The sequence below is a fragment of the Melozone crissalis genome, unplaced genomic scaffold (genome assembly GCF_028551555.1).
Source record: "Melozone crissalis strain CALT ecotype California unplaced genomic scaffold, PUWL_Pcris_2 ptg000006l_1, whole genome shotgun sequence".
Classification (NCBI taxonomy): domain Eukaryota; kingdom Metazoa; phylum Chordata; class Aves; order Passeriformes; family Passerellidae; genus Melozone; species Melozone crissalis.
Genome location: NW_026535784.1, coordinates 40,486,816 through 40,512,710, shown reverse-complemented (window position 1 = coordinate 40,512,710; position 25,895 = coordinate 40,486,816). Strand labels below are relative to the sequence as shown.

General features: G+C 40.5%; 1 protein-coding gene across 2 annotated transcripts in view; it reads right to left on the bottom strand.

Moving 5' to 3' along the window:
* The window catches only part of NPNT (nephronectin), a 48,493-nt gene that overhangs the window by 4,966 nt on the left and 17,632 nt on the right, over positions 1–25,895 (bottom strand). For both annotated transcript variants that reach the window (XM_054294200.1, XM_054294208.1), the window contains 7 exons: positions 19,379–19,498; positions 18,440–18,559; positions 14,162–14,296; positions 12,856–12,978; positions 10,602–10,970; positions 1,926–2,021; positions 1,433–1,531 (listed from right to left, as the gene is read on the bottom strand). In XM_054294200.1, the coding sequence (XP_054150175.1) occupies positions 1,433–1,531; positions 1,926–2,021; positions 10,602–10,970; positions 12,856–12,978; positions 14,162–14,296; positions 18,440–18,559; positions 19,379–19,498 (1,062 nt within the window). The remainder of the gene's footprint in view (positions 1–1,432; positions 1,532–1,925; positions 2,022–10,601; positions 10,971–12,855; positions 12,979–14,161; positions 14,297–18,439; positions 18,560–19,378; positions 19,499–25,895) is intronic.

Here is a 25,895-nt window from a genome sequence, read left to right as displayed (position 1 = left end):
GACTACTGGGAAGCAATGTAGGGAAAAAGTCTGACAAAAAAGAGCCAGTTAAAAATCATGGTTCTGGATTTTAGTATATATAAATAACAATTTTTGAGTACAGATAATGAATATGCTTTGAGTGACTGAGATAGAAAAAATGGATTTTTAAATCTTTTGTTTCAAAAAAGGTATGAATTATGTGGTTTTGGGTTTGTTTTTTTTTTAAGTGCCACTCTGCAGGCAGGAGTCAGCTGCCTGTTTTCTCATCGGCAGGAGGAAGGAGCTCTGCTCTCCCAGTCATTCCCAGGGCTTTTCAAGTGTCACAAGGAGCTCCTGAAGTACCAGAGCAGCCTGTTTGGGGGACCCGTGCCCAGGCAGTGAAGGCAGCACTTCCACTGAGCCAGCCCAACAGCCTGGAAAGGTGCCAGGTCACCTGCTGGGGTGGCAAATGACAATCCCATCAGTGGCCAGACAGCTCTGACAGGGTGCTGCATGAGGAAAACGGCTCTCGGTGCCCTCACCCTGCCTCATCCTACCGTGGCCACTGTCCCGCCTGAGAGTGCTTTCCTTCCGCCCATGCTGGGAGCTCTATGCGCTTCAAAGGGACCGCAGTAATCCCGTCATTACGGGAGCCAGGGATGTGTGTCTAATCCCGGCACTGCTCCGGGGGAAGGGGAGCAGGCAAGGGCAGCAGCCTCGCAGTGCCACACCAAAATCAACAGGGGACAAAATGCATCCACATCCTGGGACAGCAGGGCTGGGGACAGGGAAGGGCTCTTCCTGCGGCTGAGCACCAGCGCTGATGCCGGCCTCCTGTCCTGCAAGCAGCTACTACACACTGCCCTCTAACCTTTGGGGTAATGTCACTTTTTATCACCCCAAACAGTCTCTTCTTCAGAAGCGTCTGTGTTTCAGCATTTCACTCGTCTGCCTTCCAGTTACTTGACATTCTTCCTATATACAGATTGATTTTATCAAATTCTACTCTAAGCTACAGCAATCTCTGAAGTTAAACTAGAACATTTTATCTGCAGCAAAACAAAGACTATTTCCAGTATCTTCTATAATTTTGCTAGTGATAGGGAAATAATTATGTTTACATGGTAGTTTGAAAAACAAGCTTTGTTTCACCATAAAAGCTTTGTTCTCTAGTCCACATTTTTTTCAGATTCCTTTAAGACAAACTCTTGCTGACTACATTTACTACTCCTTCACAGAGATTCCTATTTTAAAGATATCAGCTATGATAAGAGCGTAAATTTTCAATTGCTCTTTCACATTGGGAATCCTCAATTTTGCTTTTTATACACAGAAGAGGCATCAGTGTGAAATATACCCCAGAACTAAAGGGAACAGAAGCTGTGTGATTTGTCCTCAAGCAGAACTGTCATCAGCCTCAAGCCTTGGTGGCTCTTCAACTGCAGGATGTGATTGTCCACAGATCACTTACCAGAAACATCTCTCACTGGTTCCCAGTGCACGTCATCATCTTTGTCCTTGATCCATCCACACAGTCCACTGTCAAAATCACAGCTGTGCACCAGCACACCTGGCAGAACAGAGCAGAAGATCACAAAAAACCCTCAGAAATTATTCAGATTGTTTTGGTTTTTAATTTCCCGTGTGACTGACTAGCCAGTGACTAGCAAGTAAGCATAAAAATTAAGTGTAGAAGAAGGAGCCCTAGGAAAAGAATCTACAAAAATACTAAAACAATAAAAAGGACCTTTGTATTATTAACAATCCGTGCTATTTTTGTGGTGAGTTTTTTAGGAAATAAAAGTGTAAGGTTCATATAGAAGAAGGGTTAGTTTTACATGATTTTATAAAGCATAGTTTAAAAGAGGGGCATAAGACATAAGAGTCCTGAGAAATGTATAAACCACCAAGAAATCTCAAAAAATCAGAAACCCTAGATCCTAAACAGGAGACATGGTCTTTACCTGGGTCATCGTTTGCTTCAAATTCATCAGCTGTAATCCCTCGTTCAATTTCAAGTATTTCAAACAGATTATTGCTAACTCCAGGCTGGCGTGGAACTGTGAGAAAAAATGATTGAGATAAGGAAGTAGGTCACTAATTTATCTCTAACAAAAACCAGCAGAGCAGCTCTGGGCACTGTGCTTTTCCTGGAGATTTCAATACATTTAATTATATTCAACACAAAGACTCATAAACTTTATGCCTACGTGATTTATGATTTGTGGTGTAACATTTACCTAAGCACTATAAAAGGGGATTCCAAATCTCCTAAAGGCTCTTCGAATGAAAGCTCCTTTTTAACCAGGGGGGAAAGCTTTACCCTTGAAGCACACTATTCCTCTCCAAATGCCTTTTCAGAGACAGAGGTTTCTCAATGACATAAAGCCACATGAAAGTCCTCACACAAGCCTTCCACAGACATTTACAGGAGAACCTCGACAGGAGGCAGCAGCACTTGGAAGAGGCCCCACGAGCACTTAACCTTTGAAAGACAGCTGAAGGTACATCCATCAATCTGCAAAGGATTAGAGCTCCCAAAACAATTATCAGGGATGTACTGGGAGTTGGGAAGGAGGAGCTCTAGTGGAAGCTGGAATTCAACTGTAATTATACTTTTTGCTTTCCAGCACAGTCTGTGCTTCAGCTGCTGTTCTCAGCTGGAGGAGGAGGAACAGCTCTCAGTGATTAAGGGGCCCAGAGGTTATTAGACAACCTGAAATTTATGAGCTCTTTGTGGGAGTGATGGCTGCCAAAGTCAGGTGGCTACAAAGACTCCCATGTATTTCTGAAAATGCTGTGCCAGTTTGTGTAAGTTTCAAGCAGATTTCTTGCCTGATGGACAGCTGTCAGCCAGAGATAAACAGATTGCACTGAATAGAGCTGTCCTGGAAAATTCCTCTTTTAGAGGCAGGTCTAATGCATAATTCATAACAGTAGTAAAGTGTTTCAGACATGTCCTCAGGTTTTATAGGCACCTCTGACACCTAAGGCACCTCTGACACCTTGTAGGCATCTTATCTATTAAAAACTTGGCATGTTTTCCATTTGCAGTGCTAAAATAACTATTAATGTCTCTATAGAACAAGTGAGAACAAGAAGAATTAAGATAACTGAAAGGACTCTTGTTTTCAGAAAATCAAATCCATGGTTAAGAAGGAACCTCTTTTGCACTAGGTCAACATGAAAATAGCACTGCTACAAGAGCTCCTCTAAAGCCAAAAGATAGAAAAGGAAAAAAAGTTGATATTATGACAAAATAAGCAAACTCCAATGTATATTTAAAGTACTATTCTAGGCTAGAGGTCTTGAATAAAAATTTTATATAATAAAAACAAATAGTGAAAAAGCTCAAAATGTGTAGTAAGCCGATGAACTCCCAAATATAATAGTCATTATTTGAATCACTAGGTCTTCCTTTTTTTTGTTTTCTTTTTAGCCCCTTGCAGATTTTTGATTAGGTATATTTGCAGTCTAGGATATTAATGCTCAAAACAGCTTCAGATTTAAGGCTGGGTATTAGAGGACTGTTAATTTTTAAAGATACCTTGATTGTAAATAGCATTTTTGCTGCCTTGTTTCACCTGGATTGCTTTGCTTTAAAACCTTGAGCTTTAACATGAAAGAAAATTCATAAATGTGCACAGTCCCCACAACCTAGGCCAATAATTGCCTTGCAGAACATCTATGCACAAATATTATATAAATCCATTGTTCACCCTGAATGATGCAGGTGGGGCAGTTGAACCAGCACATCTATGCTGCACACACTGGGAGCACCACCTTGCCTTTCCTCACCTCACACTGTGCCAAGGGAAGAAGATACTGTTTGTTTTCTGTGCTGTGGAGAACAAATCAGCTTCAGAACTGAGCACAGCACAGCAAGCACCAAAGGCTCAGACCACAGGTTCACAGGCAGGTAATGACAAGGTTTTAAATGAGCACTGTGGCAAAGAGCATGAAGGAAACTCTCTGCCATGCTCGAATGTTTGTAGGATACTCAGGGGTCACAGTTTTAAGGTACATGTTCCTGCACACTCTCTTCCCAGTCTGTCACAGTCCTTGTTTATGGAAAATACTGCAAAAAATATTAGGAACTTATCTTGTAAACTACTTCAATTTACTTCTTCAAGTACCACTTCTAATGCATTGATGTTTTCTATAAGCCTGAGTTACATCTGTGCACACACACAAGAATTCTCCAAACTGAAGTTGACATATCTGCCAACAAGTAAAGCTCTGCAATTTTTTTTTCCCAAAAATTCCCTGAGAGTCCCTTTCCACACACTTTTTTAACTAACTTCTAGAAGAATGTGTTGTAGTGCTTTAATAGAGTCACTTCAGTGCTTGGACCTAATTACAGGAATGTACACTCAATTTGAAACAAGGGTTACCATAAGAGATGCAGGACTCTAAATATGACCCACATGTACACTTCTTTTTGCCACGACAACCAATAGGTTCAGTGGTGATCGTGGGAGAAAGTATTTGGTACAATTATTTTCTGTAAGCTTTCCAAGCCCTTTCTGTGTACTTTATATAGCGTATCAGTGTGCTTTTCACTTAACTTCAATGGTTTGATAAAGCTTGTTAAATAGAAACTTGGCTTCTTTTACTTGAAGAATTTTATAAGCTCTGACTGAGCCAATACACCCACACTGCCACATTCTCAAAGTTCATGAGCTAGCTTCTTCATAGATGCACAAATCTGGGGGGAAATATTAAATAACTGTAATTATTAAAAAATAAATAAGAGTGATTTCTTTTGGGCTTTTTTAACGTTTGGGAAAGCCATAGAGCTTTTTTTTATTTACTTGCTAATTGCTGAGATTGGGAGTATAAGAAAGTACATGTATATATATCAGCTTGTTTACAATAAACAAATAATTGCTGTTTTGGTGTTACAAAACTAAGACCTGGACTGCAACTTCATGTTATTAGTAACTCTTATTACTATTAATAATGCAGTTCTCTGGCTTACAGAAAAAAACTGATTTTGCACTGTAAGTACAATTCCACTCCACACAGTAATCATGACTATCTTCCCATTCACTAAAAACAACAACAAAAAAGGACAAAGATTTTTTGACTGAATAGTTACGACTGAAAGCTGTTAAATCTCGCTTGCAAAAAACTCCCACCAGTGATGAGATCTCACACACAACTAGTAGAAAACAGCTAGAAGTAAGGGTAGTCCAGAAGTCAGTCAGACTGAGAAAACAAGAATAAGTTCTGCTTTTCTCCAGGGAAGATATTGATATATGCTGGGCTAAAAAGAAGAGGCAACAGAGAGGCACATTTCACCCTTTTGTTCAGACACCCACAGTGTCCAGAAAATATTTCTTAAAACTCCACAGATTCAAATTCTGCAGTAAGAGTTATTTTAGGAAGTGCTTTGATGGACTATGCCACCCTCTCCAGCACTATTTACGTATGAGGAGAGACACAACAGTCTCAGTATGCCACCACTCTACAGTCCAATCTTGCATTTCTTGGGCAATTACAAGGCTCAGTAAGTTTTACCAAAATCAAGCATCTTGGTATTTACCTTTGCAGAAGGTTTTCTGCAAAGTGACCTGCCTGCTTTTGTATGAACATCCATTTGGGAGGTGCAGAGTGCCAAGTGAGTTTCAGAGAAATACAGCTAAAACAAGGAGTGAACAGAAACTTGCATATCAGATCTGGGGACAAAACCTGCTGGAAGATTGACTGAGGGTGAGACTGGTAAGACTCCTAGATTTCATGACTGAACTCCAGAGTACCAACAGGAACAAAGCACCTATCACTTATGCTTAAATATAAACACAAATACATTTTAAAAGGTGCCAGAAAAGTGAAGACAAATGAAATACTGTTGTAAAATAATGCTAGTCTAAGGATATCAAGGAATAACAAACCCCCTCTTCTTTGCTATTATTATTTCCCTTTTTTCAACAGCTTCAAGGATCACAAAAATGCACTTACAGCACTAAGGACTTTGCAGTCACTGAAAGGGAGAAAAGAAAGAATCCAGTTTTAATCAGTTTTTTACATTTTTAATAGCTGTTAAGAGAAGCATTTTCTAACTCCAATCTTTTCAGCTCCACTAAGAGCTAAGAAGGAAAACTGCTGAACTGTCTTTTAATATAAATAAGGGGGTTTGTTGTTGCTATGCTGATATCTAGCATTATGCTTTAAGTTTATGCTTTTAGTGCTTATCACCCAGATCCCAATGGCAGCAGAAATTCACAGTCTTATTGAGAAGTTTGTTCTATTTGTTAGAGACTTATAACTAGAAAAGATTCCTCTGTGCTTCACTGTAGTTTGTATCAGTGCTGAAATAGTTAAATATTAAGCTATCACTGCATTCCTCTCTCATTGCCATTCCCCCCATATCCATATCAGGAGAAGATTATCCTTGGTGCCAGATTCCACTGTCTGCATCTGACTAAGTGGTTCAAAGGCCAAGTGTAGGAATTCCATGTTAAAAAATACAATTTTTTTTTGTTCTCTAAAAAAAGCACCTCCCCAAAGTCACTGCAGGCTTTCTTAGAAAAGGAGTAAAGCATCTAAAGAAAAGCAACAACCTAATACCTTTCAAAAATTGCAAAGGCATTTAAATAAAATTATCAGCATTTTTATCATTTGTGCTCTTTGTCACTGCTGAAGAGAGCAATTTCTCTGATCCTCAGCTCATTTCAAGTTGAGCAGCATATTCAAGAGAACTCTAAAGTGAAATCCTAGGTCAAGTTGACTCAGTGTGTGGAACAGCAGGTCAAATAACAACAAAGGGGGAAAATAGGGATCAAGGAGTCACCAAGGGCACCCCAGGAATAGGTTAACTAACAAAAAACTAGAATTTGAGAGATGCTTGAAGAAAAAAGTCTGTTTGGCCCAAACATGTCTCCTCTCCTGATGTGGACCAATCCTAGAACACTGGGATTTGGTCTAGGACATCTGTGCAGCAGGCAATGGCCCCTTTGCCATTGACTATCTGACAGAAGTACCACCTATTCCATGGCAGAGCAAAGCAGTGTTGCTTCCTGCAAGTCTGGCTAAGGCTGCAGAGCCCCATGGGGAAAAAAGAAAGGGAAATGTCCACGACAACCTAGATGAAAGCACAACTTTGAGGTCTTTAGCAGATGCTAATGGCTGTGTCTAAAAAAAGACTGGACATGGCACTCAGTGCCATGGTTTAGTTGAGGTGTTAGAGCATGGGTTGGTTTGATGATCTTGAAAGTCTCTTCCAGCCTAGAGATTCTGTGAATTCTTTGAGCACAGAACTGCCAGTGGTTGCTGGTGCTCTCTACGCTGGGTTCTCTCCATCCCTGTGTGATAAAACACTACCTTTTATGACTCTTTGGAATACAACAACCCTTGGAGACACAGGAGGAAGCAGACACCTAAGATGACACAAATTCTTTTGAAAATTTACAGAACTGAGGTTAAATCCTAGTTCATGACCTGAGTGGATCTAACATTGATTTTCTCCTCTGTTTTCCAAGAAAATAAGAGTTACAAGACTACTAATTGCTCTCTGTATTCTCTAGTGATAAACAAAGAAAGGCAGAAAGAGCAAGGCTTTTCCTTCTCTTTCCAGGCAGGCTTATGGGGACCACAGTGCTAATTCATTTTCGAGAACTGGCTTCTTTTTGCTGTCTCATCTGGAGAAGCAGTTGATGTGAGGAAATGAACCTAAAGAAGCTCAGTATAAGCAAAACAAAATTAGCTCATATCCAGAATCCAGGAATACTACAAAGATGTCTGATGTAGGTGAGACTAAAACAGAAACAGCTTTAAAGAAGCTGAAGGAAATAGTTCAAAACTCCCCGTCCCTGAAGAAATACAGAGGCAAGTGAAAAATCCAAAAATGTTTTTGGAGGTGGGGAGGGCTTGGCACATCCACACAGCAGCTAAGAAGCAAGTTGAAGGTTAGCTAAATGTTACTAGTTATTTCAGTTTGAAATCCTGTATTGTCTTAACACCATGGTTGTTACCATTGTGTCTGGCTGTGAGGAATGATTTTGGAGAGGCACAGGCTTACACTTGGTGGGAGCACTGCTGTCCTGAGCTCACAGTGCCTCACCCTGAGCAGCTGCAGCCAAACAGAGCCAGGCACTGCTCTCCCACAGTCCTGGAGCAGGAGCAGGGCTGGCCAGCAGGAGCCTGAGCTCAAACGCCCCGCACACAACACCTGTAAGCTAACGTGAAAGGCGTTTCAGGTAACACACCTCACTTCACTCTGCCATGGGCCAAGAGCACTCATGCAGCCAGGTCTGCAGCCCAGCTAATGCCCAGGAATGCAGCACCTGCCATAATGCTCCCATGCTGCTGAACCCTGGTGTGATGGCATCTGGGGATGTCCAAGTATTTCTGTGTTATCCTTACAAGTGCACTACTGAGGAGAGGCAGACCCAGGCTCTGTGTGTCCCACTGTAGTAATGTATAAGGGCTATAACTTTTCTTCCTGCTTTTCTATATGTCCCACATGAGGAAAATAACTTCCCCACAAACCTCTGCAGTAACAGGATTCAAGAGGTGAAGAAACACCCTACAAGCAATGCTTTCTTTGAGAAAGTAGCACGTTCTTCTGAAACTGAACTGTTTTGCACTAAACTGTAGGTTTCAAATCCTTACCAAATGCTTTTGAGCACTCCCAACACAAACACTTCTACACAGAGAGAAAGTAGGAGAGGACTCCAGTGACCACTACCTAGATGATACTTTCAAAGTGTTCAGAAGAGAAAAGAGAGGAAAACAGAGCAGAAAGCAGAGTGGAAAGGAGAGAAAAAGATAAGAGAGAGGAGAGAAAAAGACACCAGCTTCACTGAAGAGCACACTACTAGCATCATCGGGAGCGCAAGTGGAATAGGCTTCCAGGCACAGTTACATCACACACGTGTATCAAGTGTGTCTCTTGCTGGTGACCCAAAAAAATTATATGGGATTGAAGACAGACATCTGTTGACCTGATCTGAGGCCTCTCTGTCCCTGTATTACCTGCTGAGGCCAGGAACAGTTGGTGCTTGACCCGTTTTAGTCCTGCTGTGCATTGAAGCCTTTGAAGCTGTGTATGTATATCACAAACCTCAGAGTGTGACAGCTGACCTAAACCAACAGCTGATAAACACTTTGCAAAGGTCCTGTGTTTGTTATATGTACCACAATGTAAGCTGCAGTCAGACCAAGCCAAACTTCAAAGGCTTTCACTTTCCTATTTTCCAAACTCCTTTATCTGAAACACATGTATTGAAAGCAATTGAAAGCACTAGCTTCAAAATCCCTCTAGGGACAATATAGAAAGACTAATTGTAAATAATAAGCTTTACATAGAGGATTGTTATGACTTCACAAAAATTCAGAACCCTGAACACTAGCCCTCTGCTTTAGTATTCCAGAGACCACTCGCAACATGAGAGAGACACGTGGGAAGCATAATGCTGGAGTCTACAATGATTTCCACAAAACTATATTTTTAACTGTTGGGTCCCATTAGATTAAGCTTCATAAATCTTTATTATATTTCCTTTTAAAATTTCACTTAAACATATGTCCATATTTTTAATTGAATATGAAGCCAAAAGTACACTCTACTAAGCAGTACCAGGATTTGTCTTCTAACTTTTGTCAGCTTCACTCTCCATTTTTTAACTGTCTACAACAGATAAAATGTCACAGGGAAAACTCTTTTACAAGGAGCAAAATATTTCACTGAGTAATGACCTGGAACAACAAAGCCCAAGAAATTACCACATAGATGCCAAAGCAACCAGAAAAAAACTCCCACATTGCTTGTGCACCTGCTCTGAGACAGCAAACTTTTCCTCCTACTACATTGCTTCAGCAGCTTGATTGTACAACAAGCTGGAGAGCTGATCCAACACACCCTCCCCATCTCTAAAATTAGCCACAGAACTAAAGATGAAATCGGGTGTTGAGTATTTCTTGGCAGATATGCACAGCTCTGTAAGTGCCAGTAATGTCTCCTGTGGTATGCACTAAAGCTGGCACAATGGTGCTGTAGACTTCAGAGGAGCTCCTAAAGTTACATGTCTTCATGCTATGAGAATCTTTACTATCTTCAGCTTTTCACGTATCCCTTTCCACAGATACAGTCCAGAAAATTACCCTCTATGCTATTTTTATGCATTTTTCCCATTGTTTAGTCATGAACATCTGAGACTATTTGAACCCATACAAAAGAGGTCACATAGAAGTGTTTAGGTAATAGGGCATGATCCCATTTCTTTACCATTCTTAAAACTATGGTAATACTTTGTTTAGGAGGGACTCTGAACTCTCTGAATTTAAATCCATTGACTGCTTTATGAGTTATGTTGTACTTCAATCTTTTTCAATAAAATGTCTGTCATTTCTTTAAAACCTTCATCTGAAAGCATAATTACATACTTCTACAGGACAATAGACTCAATAATTTCAGGGGGAAAAAAATAAACACTTTTTTGATTGATTGATTCAGAACTTCAGTCTCAAACTTTTGTTAGGTAATAAAATCAACCACTTTTGCAGCCTTACCATATAACCATTTTCAGTTTCATTTATTTGTTCTCAATGGTATAGTGTTCCAAAAATCCTAAACAGTATAGTGCATGCTTTCATCTACAGCCTTGCTAAACAAAGGCATATGGAAAATTACTTACTGAACACATCTCCTCGGGGTTTCTGAGGATCTGGCTGGATCCTGTTGTCATCTATAACTCCTTGGGAAGTTGTAGTTTCAATGGGAACATGTGCAGGCTCTTCAGTTGTTGCCAGAAGAGTTGTTTGTGGTGGTAGTGTAGGTGTTACTGTTGTAGGCTGAGGTGTTGTTGGAGGTGGAGGCTTCACCACTGGTGTTGTGACTGGCCTTGTTGTCACTGGCACAAATCTTGTGGCTGGCTTCGGTGTCAGTCGAGTTGTCCTGGGTGCAGGCTGAGTTGGCCCAGGTGTAGGACGAGCTGTTGGCACAAGTGTAGGACGAGCTGTTGGCACAGGTGTAGGACGAGCTGTTGGCCTGGTCACTGGCCTTTCTGTAACAAAAGCAGGTACAGGCAGTGGTCTGAGGAGTTGTGCCTTCAGCATCCACAATCCTGCTCATTCTACCCCTGCCTCCCTCAGGGAGAGTGCAATTGGTCTTGAATATGTGATATGGACCAGGTAGTTCAATCAGAACAATAGGAATAACTGCAAAGAGAATCAAAATGGGACCAAAATGGACATCTCAGCCTCTCACCTCAGAAACCTAACAATCTCTTTCATTGTGACACAGAAATACTTGGATGAAATAAATTTTTTTCTTCTGAAGGTTTCCAGTTAGAAACATACTTTAGCATCAGCACTGCTAAATTATCACATCCCTTTAGGTTGTACTTGGCACTGCAGCAGTTTAGAGATAATTTAGAATGACTGAAGGTCAAGACACTTCCATCCCACATCCTCTCCAGCATCAAGTCTCTTTCAGAGTAGGCAAAACTTACACAAAAGCTTGCTGGTTAAAAAAGCATGGGCAGGAAGCCATGGGTTAAGCAGCCCCCTAAACTGGACAAGTCCATAATCAGGAGTGGAAGCAAGTTTATTAAGACCCCGACATTACAAGCATTTTGATCACAGATGGCCAGATACCTTTGGATTAAGAAAATTCTTGCAGACCTTTCCTTCTAAACATTTCTCTTTGTTAATAAGCAGAATTATTTTAGAGACTGAATGAAGTCAGCCTTCATTTAGATCCTTCTCTTTGCTAAACACCAGGAAACTAAGACATTTTTCAGTCTTCATAAAAACAAGGTGCTGGACTGAGCACCACTTTCACCCCAGAGACAGTGCCCACAGTACCATCTCCTCCAATGTTTCAGAAAGGGCAACAAATTTTAACTTAGTCTCACAAGGGGAGTTTCTGAAGACATGAAACACAAGAATATGTTTTATTGTTTTCTATTGGTTAATGAGCCTTTTACATCTCACCGGAGATCTTAAAAGCCTCAGTAAGAACTCTAGTCACATATTTTGTGTATAAGCATTTCAAGTATAGCACACAGTTAAAATGAAGAACTACTGTTTGTTAAACAGTGAATTGTTTGATGATAGCAGGTAAAAATGTTTTCCCTCTGGCCACTTGTTTATTACTATCTCTTTGAGTACCCTGCAGTTTTGACATTTATAGTATATTAAAATATAAAACGCCCCTTAGGACCATGTCCCAGTAACACACATGAAATGTGCCCACATATACTTGCAAGCACTCAGGATGTGAGAGAACACCTTTTACCATGACAGCTACAGCTGAAGGGGAAAAATGGTGCTGCTCTTTAAAGAGATCAGGGAGTCGCCAAAGACCCACAAAGGAATGCAGGATCAAAAAGATCCAGCAGATGTCATGGAGCTGCACACTCCTGTGGGACGTCAAACATGGGAGAGCTCCAACACCTTATTCTGTACCAAGGGGGTGGCTGCTTCTCCCAAGAGAAAAGTGGCCAAGGGAATTTTCCAACAGCAAATCCTTCCAGAGAAACCCTCCTTCCTGGCTCTTCTCACATCTGGGAAGCAGCAGGGAGTGGATGGGGTGAGCTGCTGAAACAGGCCAGTTGTGGAGTGTACATAACAACAGGGCATGAGTAATGTGCCTTGTTTGATCAGACCTACCCCGCTTACTCAGTTGCTCTCATCCTGAAGCAATCTGTAGAATCAAGCTGTGAATAGGGAGAGGTGAATTTCTTTCTAATTATGAAAATGTCTCAGGGAAAGATATTTTTACCAAGGCCTGTTAAGACCTAGAAAACTCCAAATACATTCACCAGCCCTTCATTTAGTATTAAAAATAGTTAAGAGAAATTGAGCCTGACAGAGCTGCACCTTAAAGTTTACAAAATGGGACACATAAACTTTCAGAATCTCTATTTTAGAAGGAGCACTACATACGTATGCAGTTTGTTCCATTGTCTCTGTACCCTTCTTTACATTTGCATTTGTAGGATCCTGGAGTGTTGTAGCAGTGTGAAAAGCTACCACACTGGTGGTGGCCAAGAGCACACTCATCTATATCTGCAACAGAAAATTTACATTAAAAAAATCGTTTGCTCCATAGAAACCTGACTTTCTGCTTATACCTGCAAAAAACCCCAAACATTAATACCATTTTGGTTATATAAAAAAAAAAAATAAAGCTTTTGCCAGTGGGAAAAGGAAAATAGACAGTCACAAATCAATGTGGTAATGCAAACATTAGGAAAAATAGGGACTATTGGGAAACTTCGGTATTGCTCAGCTTTTACCTTAGCATCAGCTTCACACATGCCATAGGTAGATTACAGCTGAGATCTTTAAGATCACAATTTAACAACCACTTCTTACAGGTGAAAAAAAGAGTGTAGGAATATGCGTATTGTTCATCACACAGATATTAAATTGGTTTTTCTTCATAAAATTCTTTCTATATTGTACATCTGTATAGATGTTTCTACATCAAGTAGAAACTGCTGGAAACATTTCGTATGCCATATCCACATTTATTGTCAGTGATGCAAGCAAAAATCTCCAAATTCTAACACTCTGAATACAAATTTCTCTGAAAAAAAAAATAGTTAAGCAAACATAAATTATCTTTCACTGAAAAAAATGATCTTTTTTTTCAGTGAAAGAATGATAACCAGTTGAGACCCTGTGAAACTAAGGCAGAGAGACCTCGAAATATCTTCGTTGAAGGGCATACACCAGCTGCATTCCAGTCTCATGTCCAGACAAAAACAGGTTATTTCCCAACTCCTGCCTCTTCCCCACCTGTCTGCAGGGGAAGGAAAGTTGGGCAGTCTGGACTGGGAGGGGGTAGGGTGTGCACATTTTCTTATCTTGGATCTTGGGACATGCTATGGAGCACACCAGTGTTACAGCTCAGACACAGCCTTAGCTCATACACTGCTCCAAGCCTACAACTGCCAGGAAGAGTGAACCCTGAGGAAAAAACAGCTTTGGAAAGGAATTCCTGCGGTCATCACCTCTGTTCTCCCCACTAACTTCCACACAAGAACCAGTTGCAAGAATGTGGGCCAAATACATGCCTTCTCTTTCACAGCCTATTTCTATAATCCACCCTTTCTTAAAATACCAATGCAGTGTAAAACAACCTGCTTATTTCAGTCATAATAAATAAACATTCCTCTTTGAGCATTAATTTAATTTTCAAATACACAACTCTATTACATGCATGTGAGAAATAGCTTGTTATTACCATGGCACTGGTATTTGCCTCCAATGTACATCAGGTCAAAGCCTTTATGACACCTGCAAATGTAGCTCCCGAAGGTATTGACACAGTGCCTGAATCGTGGGCAGAGAACCCTCCCAGTAGCACATTCATCAATATCTGTGGAAACAAAGGAACTGTATTATTCTTAATAACAGTTAAAATACAATGTATGGTGTCTGAATGAAACTGGTTTCACATAATGGAAATAGAATAGCCAAAGTATTTTTTATATGGGCCCTTGGTCAGCCAGCAGTAATTCTTGAGGACTTCTGGCCGTGCCCTCCAGTTCAGCTCTGGGTCACAGGCAGATGCCCAGGGAGCAGCTGATGCTCACCCACTGCTGCTCTCCCTGCCTGGGGAGCTCTCAGACGAGGTCAGGCTGACACACAAAAGCTGCTTGTGCTGCCAGTCACTCTGCAGCTCTTGGACACCGAGCAGAAGCTGCTGAGTGCTCAAACACTAATTCTCCACTGAGGTACAGACCTGCCATGCCTGGCTGCTTCTGACGCACACAGCTCCTCGTGTTTGCTGGTTATCTACAGGGCACAGTTCAAGCCTTTGCTCTGCAGCTCTATCAGGCTCTTGATCTATGGGAAAGCAAGATTCTGCTCTCCATGCAGTTCTTTTCCCAAAAGGAGCCCTTCAGCTGCCGATGTCAAGAGTGCAAAACAAAGCCGAATGATTGATGCCCTGCTGCTCTTGTGAAAGGGGCCTGAACAAGGCAGAGCCTCCTCCAGTGCACAGAAAATATGTTACCACAAAGCTGCTGGTTAGTTAGGGCAGCTACCTGAGTGGGGGAGATGGAGCTTCAGCTTCTCTCCAAGCTGGGCTCCCACAGCCAAGAGAAGTGACTTAAAGCCATGAATTACTGGCCAGATGGGTCATCCCAGGAGCTCTGGCTGGCACTGTCCCACTCTGCATGAAGAATTACTGAGGACAGCAGTAAAAGGATTCAACCCCTGAGCTCCCACACTCCTGGCCCGCCTGACTGCTCTCTCTCCACCAGGAGCATTGCTGGAATGGTGCAGTAAAGGCCTCAATGGGAAAGAAAACAAGGCCAATACTGGGCACCTCTCCACATGCCTGAATCTTCCTATAAATCTGTCTCTTGATTTGAATTTATTGTTAACATTTTAGGCTTTGAGTATGCTACTAAGTTTTACAAACTCTACCATGCTTCTTATTACAATTTAATCAACAAGTCACAATTTTCTAGCCTTTATTAAAATATTATTTCAAGGCTGCAAGTTCAAGACTCTTGATTACTAAGAGTTAGTTGGGGTTTTGTTGGTTTTGGTTGGGTTTTTTAATCTTTAAACCACAGCTTCAAAAAGTAGTTCAGTAAGAACAAGATTAGCCACTGAATATACTTCATCATGGAATGGATTATGATCTTTAAAAACCTAATGTAGCATGTCCTGCTTCTTCCTCTGTACATATTCATATTAATTCACATTTTTGCAAATACACATAAGGCAAAAATTATGTTAAATTATTGCAGCAGTAGTAGGCAGTTATATGTCCTAGAGATACGTGACAGAACTGTTAATCAACACACTGTTCAAAACTGATGCAAAAATACGGAAAAATGTAACAGCTTTCCACTTGTATATAATGGAAGGTGCATGGATGCCCATCGCTGAAGGTCAATCCACTTTTTGGTCAGTGGCCACAAGATGATATGCTAGTGCTTGTGATCAGTTTGGTGCAGCTCCCAAACAGTACAGTGACTGTGGCTTCTTTCAAGCCAATCCACGCCTGGACCAAAAGCTGTGGAGCTGTTCCCCTTGGCCTGCTGCAACGTGCTGTGGTTCGTATGTGCTTCCTGTGAAAAGCAGGGCATGGAGGGGGGATTTGGAGCTCACATCAGCATCAGGGAGCTGCTCCAAAGGCACATGAGGCAGTGTGATGGTCAGCACCTAATCAGTGTGAGGGTCAGTGTCCACCAGAGAAGCAGAATTGCTTCTCTCTCTTGTTGCAAGTATGACCAGATTACCAAGCACAAAATAACCTAAGACTAATTTTAAAATAGCATCATTTTTAGGTTTACAAGGCTGTATCATCAATTTTCTAAACACACACAAAAAGGAAATAATTAATTTTGTAGTGAAAAATCATTATTTTCAGCCTTCAAATAATTTCAGAACATTTGAAGATGAAATCTGTATATGGCTCATTTCATTAAATTAAAATCCCAACCCAAAAACCTGGCAAGACCAATTGATTTATTGATTCAAGAGTCATTAATCAACTAATTAGCTGTTTAATCCACATTTTCACCAAGTACTTTGCTGAATTATTTTTTTCACTTTGTTGTCATTTAGTTTATATGATTTACCTTTATAGCCAAATTGGTGGCTCTTTGCTGATTGTCTGAAAGGAACATTTTAAACAAGGGAATGCTCAGCAAGTGTTAAACTAAGAATAGAATAATGCCCAGAGGAATTTCCACCTGTGCTAAAAATAGGCATTGCATTCCCAGCTGTCTTTCAGACTTTCCTCAAACAAGGATCTCATGAGCTGTAGGCAATGCACACTTCAATTTTCTTACCACCACCTACATTTTATTTGTACTGCAGCACTATCCAGCCCCTTGCTGGAGCCAACAACTTCCCCAACAGTGACAAGCTTGTACAAACATGAGGGAAAAGCACAGCCTTAGTCCCAAGTAGCTTCAACTCTTTGAGGTGTATTAACTGCAATTCAAACTTGAAAGAAAAATAACACAGAAAGGGTGCATGTCATAATCACTTCTTACCAAAAAAGGGGAGAACATTATGTTACAATGCAGGAAGAACAGACATCTCTTGCTGTAACTATTTTCTCTGTATCGTACCAGGCTGCTCTGAAATTCTTGTGGAAATTTTAGAAATAGGTTATGAGGTCATTCTGAATGATGCATACCCAACTAAAATGTGGGTACACAGTTCTTTGCCTTTCTGGGGAGGAAAAAAAATAGTTTTTTTGAAAACTGCACTGAAGAACTCCAAGAGCTTCATAGTACTGGTTTGAGTGCTAGTCTTTGGCTTTAAAGTACACTTTGTTTATTTCAAAGTATGAAGTTTTCCTGAATATAAAAATGAACACTAGGAGAACACTGCAAGCATTTTTTCTAGCAAATTTCTTTACTTGATGTAGCTTTCTTGAATTTGTACCTAAAATCATTCAGCTTACTATGGCATGGCACAAATATCTTTCAAAGATCTCTCTGCCATAATATCCACAATAGGACTTATCACAACTTAATCCCCTCAGTATGCAACAACAGTAGATCCTGTTCTTTCCCTTTTTTTCCATGCACAGATGTGCCAATCTTGCACTTCAGAAAGCCTCTGACTTGGTGTGGAGCCTGCTCTTCCCATCAGAAGATACAGAGTCTGTCCCTTTCTCTGCCAACAAATTTTTGGTCACCATGGGTCAGGCACTAGGAGAAACACCTACCCTGTGGTGAGCCAAGATATCCAAAGGGATGATTAGGACAAGCCCATTTTCTTACATTCTTTCAGTGTTACTGATGGAATTGTTATAGAATTGTAGCACTTCAGAGAATACAAATAATGAAATCACTAGAGCATCATATCCCACTCAGGATGCATAGTTAATGACTGATGAAATCACATGTCACACTGTTCTTCAGACCATAGTAGAGTCTGATTAACCATAAGCACCTTTACCATGTTCACAAATGTGGGAACAAAATATTTCACTTTTATACACTCTAAGTTCCTGTGTTTATTTTAACCTGGAGTTTTCACAGTATGGAAGAAGGGCAGCACATTCAATCCCACTAACACTGGGAACATGCAGAGACCTTCACCTTTCCCCACTAAAATATCAGTGATTTTTACAAATTAATCCACTGAGCTAGGCACCACCTTGTTGAGTATGAGGGAAAGGTGATCTCCTCATTCCTTTTTTTATGCAGGCAGGTATTTTGGAGTTAACAACAGCTTAAAATGACCCAGTAGCAGTAGTGGCAAGGGCCAAGGGCTTGGATACCAAGGAGTTTGTATGGGCTTTAGGCAGACAAGTTTCATTTCCTGCAATGAAACTTGCAGGACTGAAAACACTGGCAATCTCTGACACGAGGGCACCTGAGCAACAGCCCTATTACTACTCTCATTATTAGCAACTTTAAACTGCCTGCTCTATGCATTCTAAGTACCTCTGATAAACTCTCTTGAACTGCATTCTGTGCTAGGGTAAAAGCATTCTGGAGAAAAAAAATTAAAATTTTTAAATCTCCATTGGATCACGTACCTACACAAGTCCTGCCATCAGGCCCAAGCTGCAGCCCCGGAGAAGGACAGCGGCAGCGCACCTCCCCTTTCAGCACGTCACAGCCATACTGACAGTTTGCCATCAGGCAAGAAAGGGCATCTGGAGAAAAATGATTGAACACATTCAGATAAAGACTATGATCAGTGCTACAAAGTGACTGAGAATTTTGGAGAATTAAGACATCACATATTTATGATAAAAGTGGGAAAATGCTTGAATCCTTCAAAGAGAAAAAACATCTGCTAGTGAAATTTTTCTTTCCACAAACTACTTCTCTAAGAAAATTTAAAAAAAAAAAAAAAAAAAAAAGAAAACTACCACAATTGTAGTAAGTTGTGTTATTGAATGCAGTCCCCAGAATATGAAGCCTAATATGTACTAAAGACTCTCCTAGACAGTTACTGCCGTTTTAAAAATGGGGTATCTCCAATTAAAGGTAATTTCTCTCCCCTTCCCTCTGTCCAGATATTCAAAGTAACTGTTTTTACGGGAACAAGTAGGAACCTGATCCCCCGAGAGACGGCAGTACAATTTTTATACCAGTCAAACAACCAACATCTGCAACATTAAAGATTTTACATTCATAAGGCCAAAAGGCAGTAGAAATGCAGGTGTCTTGCTGCAATGAAAACTGCAAGCACTTGTCCTCAAAGGCCAATTAGCAGTGATTTACAGCACTGAAGAATGCTCTGGGGGAAACTTTCAATAAAACTAATAAAAATCAAAACAATTGTTCCTGTTTTTTTCAGCCTAATTTAACTAGGAAAAAAAAAGAGCTCATCTTGTGCAGCTGCCTAATTTCCAGCAGGATTAATCTTTTACTTGGGGACTCATTTTCCTTTCATAGGAGTTGTCCAGGGAAACTGGAGCAGGGATTTTGGGAAGCTGGGAGAGAGCAGGCAGCGAGGCTGGCCGTACTTGAGCAGGTTCCATCTGGCATGAGCATGTAGCCGTTCAGGCAGTAGCACTTGTAGCTGCCGTAGGTGTTCATACAGCGGTGCTTGCACGGCCGCGGCTTTAGTCCGCACTCATTCAGATCTGAAATGAAGGGCACAAGGGAAAAGGGTGGGAGAAGAAAACACACCAGGCATGCATGGAAAAACTGCCAGTTCAAGCTGCTGGAGAAAGAAGGAAAAATACAGCAATTAGCTTTTTATACGCAGCTCAGCTGACAGCAAGCGTCTAAAACATCCTGCACGGAGCGCCATTCATCCCTCCAGCCAAGCAGCTTATTTGGCTTGGTTTCATAGATGTCTTTTCAAAAATGACAGTATTAGCATTAGATGAAGTGCCAGCTGCTTCATCAGGCGACACACAAGCTCAGGCTGGCCATATCGTGCCACTATTCACTTGATGCCATGTCCAGGACCAGGCAGCACTCGGAAGAAGGAGGAGGAGAGAGAAGGCAAACATCACTCTGCAATCACTATCAGTGCTTCTGATAGCAATTCAGTGATTCACCATCATGCTTCAAAATTAGTGACAGAGCAAGGTAGGAAAGCTGATGCCAACTTACTCTAAACAATCTCACAGAGAAAATTCAATCCTTATCATCTAAAAAATACTAAAAGAAAGTATCTGACATCAGCTATATTTGTCAAGGACCATCCATGAGGGCTAGCATTTCAGATTTGCAATTTAATAGAGAATTCATGTGTTCAGCCTACAGTTCCCATATTAGTAGAGAGAACTTCAAACAAAAAGACGATTTCCTTCAGAATTCTCTTCCAAGAATGTGTTGATTTTGCCTGAGTAAGCCAGAATAATTTCTCACTTATTATTGTTGCTAGTTATTTGCATAGTGATGAACAAGGTTGAGAACAAAGATGAAAATAATAAATCTATTCACAAATCCAGCCAGTGAGGACCTAAAAAAATGAGTTATCAACTACCATCTCTAATACTGCACCATGCTGTCTGGTCTTTTGCAGACAGAGTATTGCCATTTTTTCCAGGAGTTTTCCAAGAGCCATCTCCCTGTCCTAAGCACCATTATATCAAGTGTCACTCAATCCATGTAACAGAAAAGTAAGCCTTGAGGCTCCCATCATGTCATAGATACACACACAGTAGCCACTTCATACAATGCCAGCTGAGGAGGTGACAGATGCCTCCCATGGACTAGAGGCAAAGGCTCAGCGTTAAGACGCTGAACCAGAAAGATAAACACACCTCTGGTTGCAATGAAGTCAGTAATTTATTGACTGCTTTTCAGAAATGAAGAAGAAAACTTAACTATGTAGTAAATGGAATGAGAAAAGTTACATTCACTGTAGAGGTGAAGTTAGAGAAACCATTGATTCTAGACAACTACCTGGAATTTTACAAGTTCTTAATGTTTGGATTTGAAATTTGTCCTGAAACTCTGTAATCCATTGGTTTGTGAGAGTAACATTCTTTACCTTACTCTTTTCAGGCAAAATATTTTTAAATGGCATTCTAATACTGAGAAATATATTCCATTGCATTTTGACTGGCAAAATGCAGAACCATCAATGTATCACACTACAAGTCAGAGATGTAATCCAAATTCAGCTGTAAGGATGTTGCCTGTTTGCTGCTCCTGAGAGCTCCATGTATCATTAAACTTGCTGTCTTCTGACCTACTTTGCTTCCATCTTCACAGGGTGAAGGAATAGCGAGCATCATGCAGACACGGCCCTCCCCAGAACCCTTCCCCTTAGCTCATTTCCCAAGGTCTCAGGAAGAACAGCATGTTTAAGGACAAGAATGCTTCCTGCTCCCCTCTTCTGCAAGAGGGCAGCAGTAAGGGATGTAATTTTCCATTTCTGCCTGTTAAGGCTGGACAAGATGTTTCCAGGAAACCTGAAGGGGAATACTCTCTCCTCAAGTGGTGAGGAAGATCAGGTGAGCCTAAACAGGACTTCAGTGAAGAAAGATTGCCAAACAAGGGCATGACCTGTGCATGATAAAGAAGGAGTGATGACCACCTCTGCCATCTTCCTGGGGACCACGTGCTGCAGAGACAGCACCCCTTTGCAGCTCTCACTCTTTGGAGTTGGAAAAAGTTTCAGCAGTTGCAAGGAGAGTATTCTTCTCACAGCAGGCACCAAAGCCACATTCCCAAGAAAGTACCTTCTGGGTTTGAGAGAAACAGCTGTAGAGAAAGCACATTTTGTCCTGTGAAACCAGGGTCTTCTCCTAGGAGTTGTGACTACAGGTATATGCCTAGGCCAAATGGAAATGCAGCAGATGGTTATGCTACAGGGCAAGGACAAGTTCTCATTGGGGAAACCTTTGTGTGAAAAAAAGGTTTACATAAAAATCTCCAATAATAAGCAGATGAACGTTCACATTTTGAAAGGCAAACTTCTCTTGGCAGCACAAAAAAAAAATTGTTTTTTCATTTTTCTGTAAAGCATACCACAAGTAGTCAGTTCCTGACAGACAGTATAGCTCTATTAACATATTTATTATGCATGCAATGTGTCTGTTAAAAAAGTCATTGTTACATTCAAAAACTGTTAGCATTTGATTTCAATTCATAAATGTATCCCCAAGGAACCCATAGTATTGAATTTACTGAAGTTCACTGACAACCATAATTTTGAAGTAAGAGAAAAAAAGTTCTCTTAGTCTAAAATATCTGTATTCTTCCTATTTTCTACAAAAATAATCACTCTACAAAATAAAGGCATAACACAGCTAAGTATAAAATATGTAACTAGAAGTAGGGACAGAATAAGGAAAAGTAACACTGAAATTAAGTTGACAGGGCAGGATTTTAACACTGCCATGTGTTAAGTTCTAGTGTTTAAATTCCACTGCACTTCAGGTCCTAAGTTTAGATACTCCTGACTACTAAAGAACTGTCATGCACTTACTTCCAGAGTTATGACCACAGACTCAAAGTTGAAAATAAGAATTTACGACTGTTCCCAGTATATCACCCTGCATAGAGTATAAATTACATTATGAGCCTTAAAATACAGGATCCTTTTACAGGACTCTGAATTCTACACCACCACTTGATACAAAGTATTCTTAGTACAGAAATGAAAGCTCTGGCATTGACAAATAGACACCTATTAGTGACATACTATGAGAAGAGTATAAAGTGCAACACTATTAAAAAGTTAAACAAATCCATTTAATTTCTTTGTAGGAATGTCCAATCATTGTCCTGGATTTGAGAATTTCATTTTTCAGTATTTTAATTTCCCACATTGCCTACAATTGACGGGCAATGCAAAACCAGCACTCTTGATTTCAAAGTAACACAAGGCAGTAGATTACATAAAAGCAGACTGACTGTTTTGGCCACTATTGGAAGCAGGTTTATAACAAACGCAAGCTGCTGAGCACAGGTATTTTATATCTAAAGGAATTAAATGAAATGTGAGTGCAAGGGAAGGACAGAGTGTTATGCTGGCAAACCCGGATGTGACTCCTTAGACTGCTGCAGTGCACCACACATGGTCTTGGACCAACTTCAGTGTACACCCAACAATGGGCCACTTATTCCTAAGCAGATTCAATGCCCTCTGCTATTTTCTTTTAGTTAGCTTCTGCAGACTTCAGCACTCAAGACTTTTTCTGCCTTTTTTGCCTATCATGTAACTTGGATCAGGGAACACTGAAGTTAAACATTCAATATCACATTTACCCACCTCTGAAAATAGAAAGCCAAGGACCAGAAATCAAGTAGAAAAATTAAACTGTTATCACCATAATATAAACAGTAGATCAGCTTTCATTTCCAACAGTTGCAATTACACTCCCATGTCCACCTCATAAGAAATTTCTATCACCTGAACAGTTCTGTTCACTTAGTCTGATTAATCAACAGCTGCCAAATTGAATTTTTTTAGCCCTCCTTTTCTACAACTTCCAGCTTCATCTAAGTCACAGTTTTGTCTTTATGTAACCTGATAAACAATTTCCATCACTATCACAGGAACCCAGAAAAGAAAAAAAGCCAGGCTCTGAAAGAAGAGCAGAGGAAAGAAACAATGCAAGTGACAACCATGAGTATGGAAGAGTCAAAACTTGTCAAAATACACACAACAGCACCAAGGAAATACAACCAATTATTTGCTCTGCATGCTAAGGGCACTTCAGGTTCAGCTTTCACATCCCAGCCATTGATGGGTGCATCAGCCTCCACTCCCCTTGCAGGAAATTGCACTCCTGTTGGAAGCCGTGCAGAGAGGAGGGGCACAACACCTGAAACACAGGAGCACCTCACCCCTCGCTGCTACATTTCCTGCTGGAGGATCCAGGGGAAATGAAGATCAGGAGCTTCCCTGCTCTGACCAAGTAGACTTGTGTACAGCTGCACATCTTCACAGGATAGGGAGAAGGCATAATAAAAGCATGGCAATATGCATTACTTTACTTAATAAATATAAATACATATCAAGTGCTGACAAGAATTTCAAGCAGTGAACTTTGCATCATTTTCCTAGAACAAACAAGGTAAGAGAATTAAAAGTTACAGAAAAGCAGCCTTAGATTTTTTTGGATAAAGACAACCTTTCCCAGGCAAAGAGAGTTAACCTGTATGTGCTTTAGATTGCTAGCAAAAGTTACAACTGTTTGTAACTTTTTTGTCTCACTGAATATTATCTGTATTTTCTTCAAGAGCAGCTACCAGAAAAGTGTTTCTGATGAACACATTTGGAAAGTATGAGTTCTGTTGTTATCACTATCAATTAAGAGAGGTGGCAGAGGGCATTTTCTCTCAAGTGGCTCTGTTTGTTTCTTCACTGCTTACAGCTGTAAAGCTGGGATCAAAAAGCCAGAAGGGAAACACTAAAGCTATTCAGGAGATATGACTGCTGTAAGGAGAACACATGGTTAGCTCTTGTGCAGTCATTGCAATTTGATTGCTGAGGATAGCAAAGTAATTAAAAAACTATCAGGTAGTCTTAACTTTGGAGTGATCTAAAGTGAGGTAAGGATTGTCACAGCAGCTGCAGCACCACTGGAAAAGGACAAGCATCCAGCATAATCACACAGTCAGGGCTGAACAGCTCTGCTGTGAGGCTGGCTGATCTCCTGGATCAGTCCCAGGAACACAGCCTGATCCATGGGGCACACAAACAGAAGAGATGTAAAGCCTGTTTATGAGAGCTTGTACTCAAAGAACGCCTTTCACTAAGAACATGAGCATACTTTACAGCCCAGAACCATTCACACATGCTAGAAACACTTCCATCTCTGCAGGGAACTCCAACATCTCCTCTGCCAACATTGTTAATCCTGTTACTATTCTAGAACAGGATTGAGAAAATGTGCCACAGGCTGAACAGGGCAAGGGCTGTATTAAGGTGTTGTGTTATAACAAAATAGGTCACATTTATTCCGGGCTGTTTGAATCTCCTCCCAGCTAAAGCAGACTCTGCATTCACTGCACACTTTCAAGTCTCATCCAAACACTGAATCAGCACACAGCAAGAACGCAGACCATGACCCCAGGAACAGCTCCAGGGCCCCACCAGGCAGTAGAGCAGCAGCAGCCACCTGAACTGGTGCATATTTGGGGCACCACACTCAGCTGGCATCTCAGAAACCTCACCTACATCTGCCAGGCAGCTTTGTCACCAGCACCACGCAAGAATATTTCATCAACATTGCCCAAAGCGCTTCCTTTGATAATCCATCACATTTTTCCTTCCTTAGCATTTAGTGGCAAGAAAATAGTTCAGGTCAAGACTGAAGCCTCCAGCAATTTGCAAAGCATTCTTTCAACATTGTTAAACTATTTACTACCTATAAAAACTGTTACACACACATCTAACTGTTAGTTCGCTGCACTGTTTTCTAAAATGGCTTTGGATTGATGAAAATGTGTAGAATAAAATCAAAACAACACAAACTTTAAAATGTCAGCCCAGAGTAAGGGGAAAAAAAAGACAGGATAATATAAGAGATGATGCAAACTTTTGAGAAAACTGAAAAACACAACACACATTTTCACATCAGTTTGAGAAGGATTAGTAAATCTGAATATATATATATATATCTATTTTTAAAGAAAATAACTTAGTTTAAAAATCAAAATGTCATAAGAAATTTAGCAATGTCAGAAAATCATTCTAAATATCACGCTTTTCTACCACACTTTCCTTAGCACTCAGAAAATGCACAGATTTTCCTGTAGGCTGAGACAACTGCAAGAGACATAAATGAGATATATTTGTGTGTGAACATGTCTTAACCATCAAAGTCTAAAAATCACACATTACAATTCTCTAATTGTTTATACTCTATGATCTTTATACCATTACACACTTTGGACATAACTTTTGAGAAAAAAACTCCAAACAATGAAACTTAATAATCCAGTAAGAGACACTTCATCCTTACACCAACCCTTTAATGGTTTAATGCAACCTTGTTAGTTCAGGATTAGGAACAATAAAATGAGAATGCATTAATTATGAGGTTTTTAATGAAACAAATATTATTT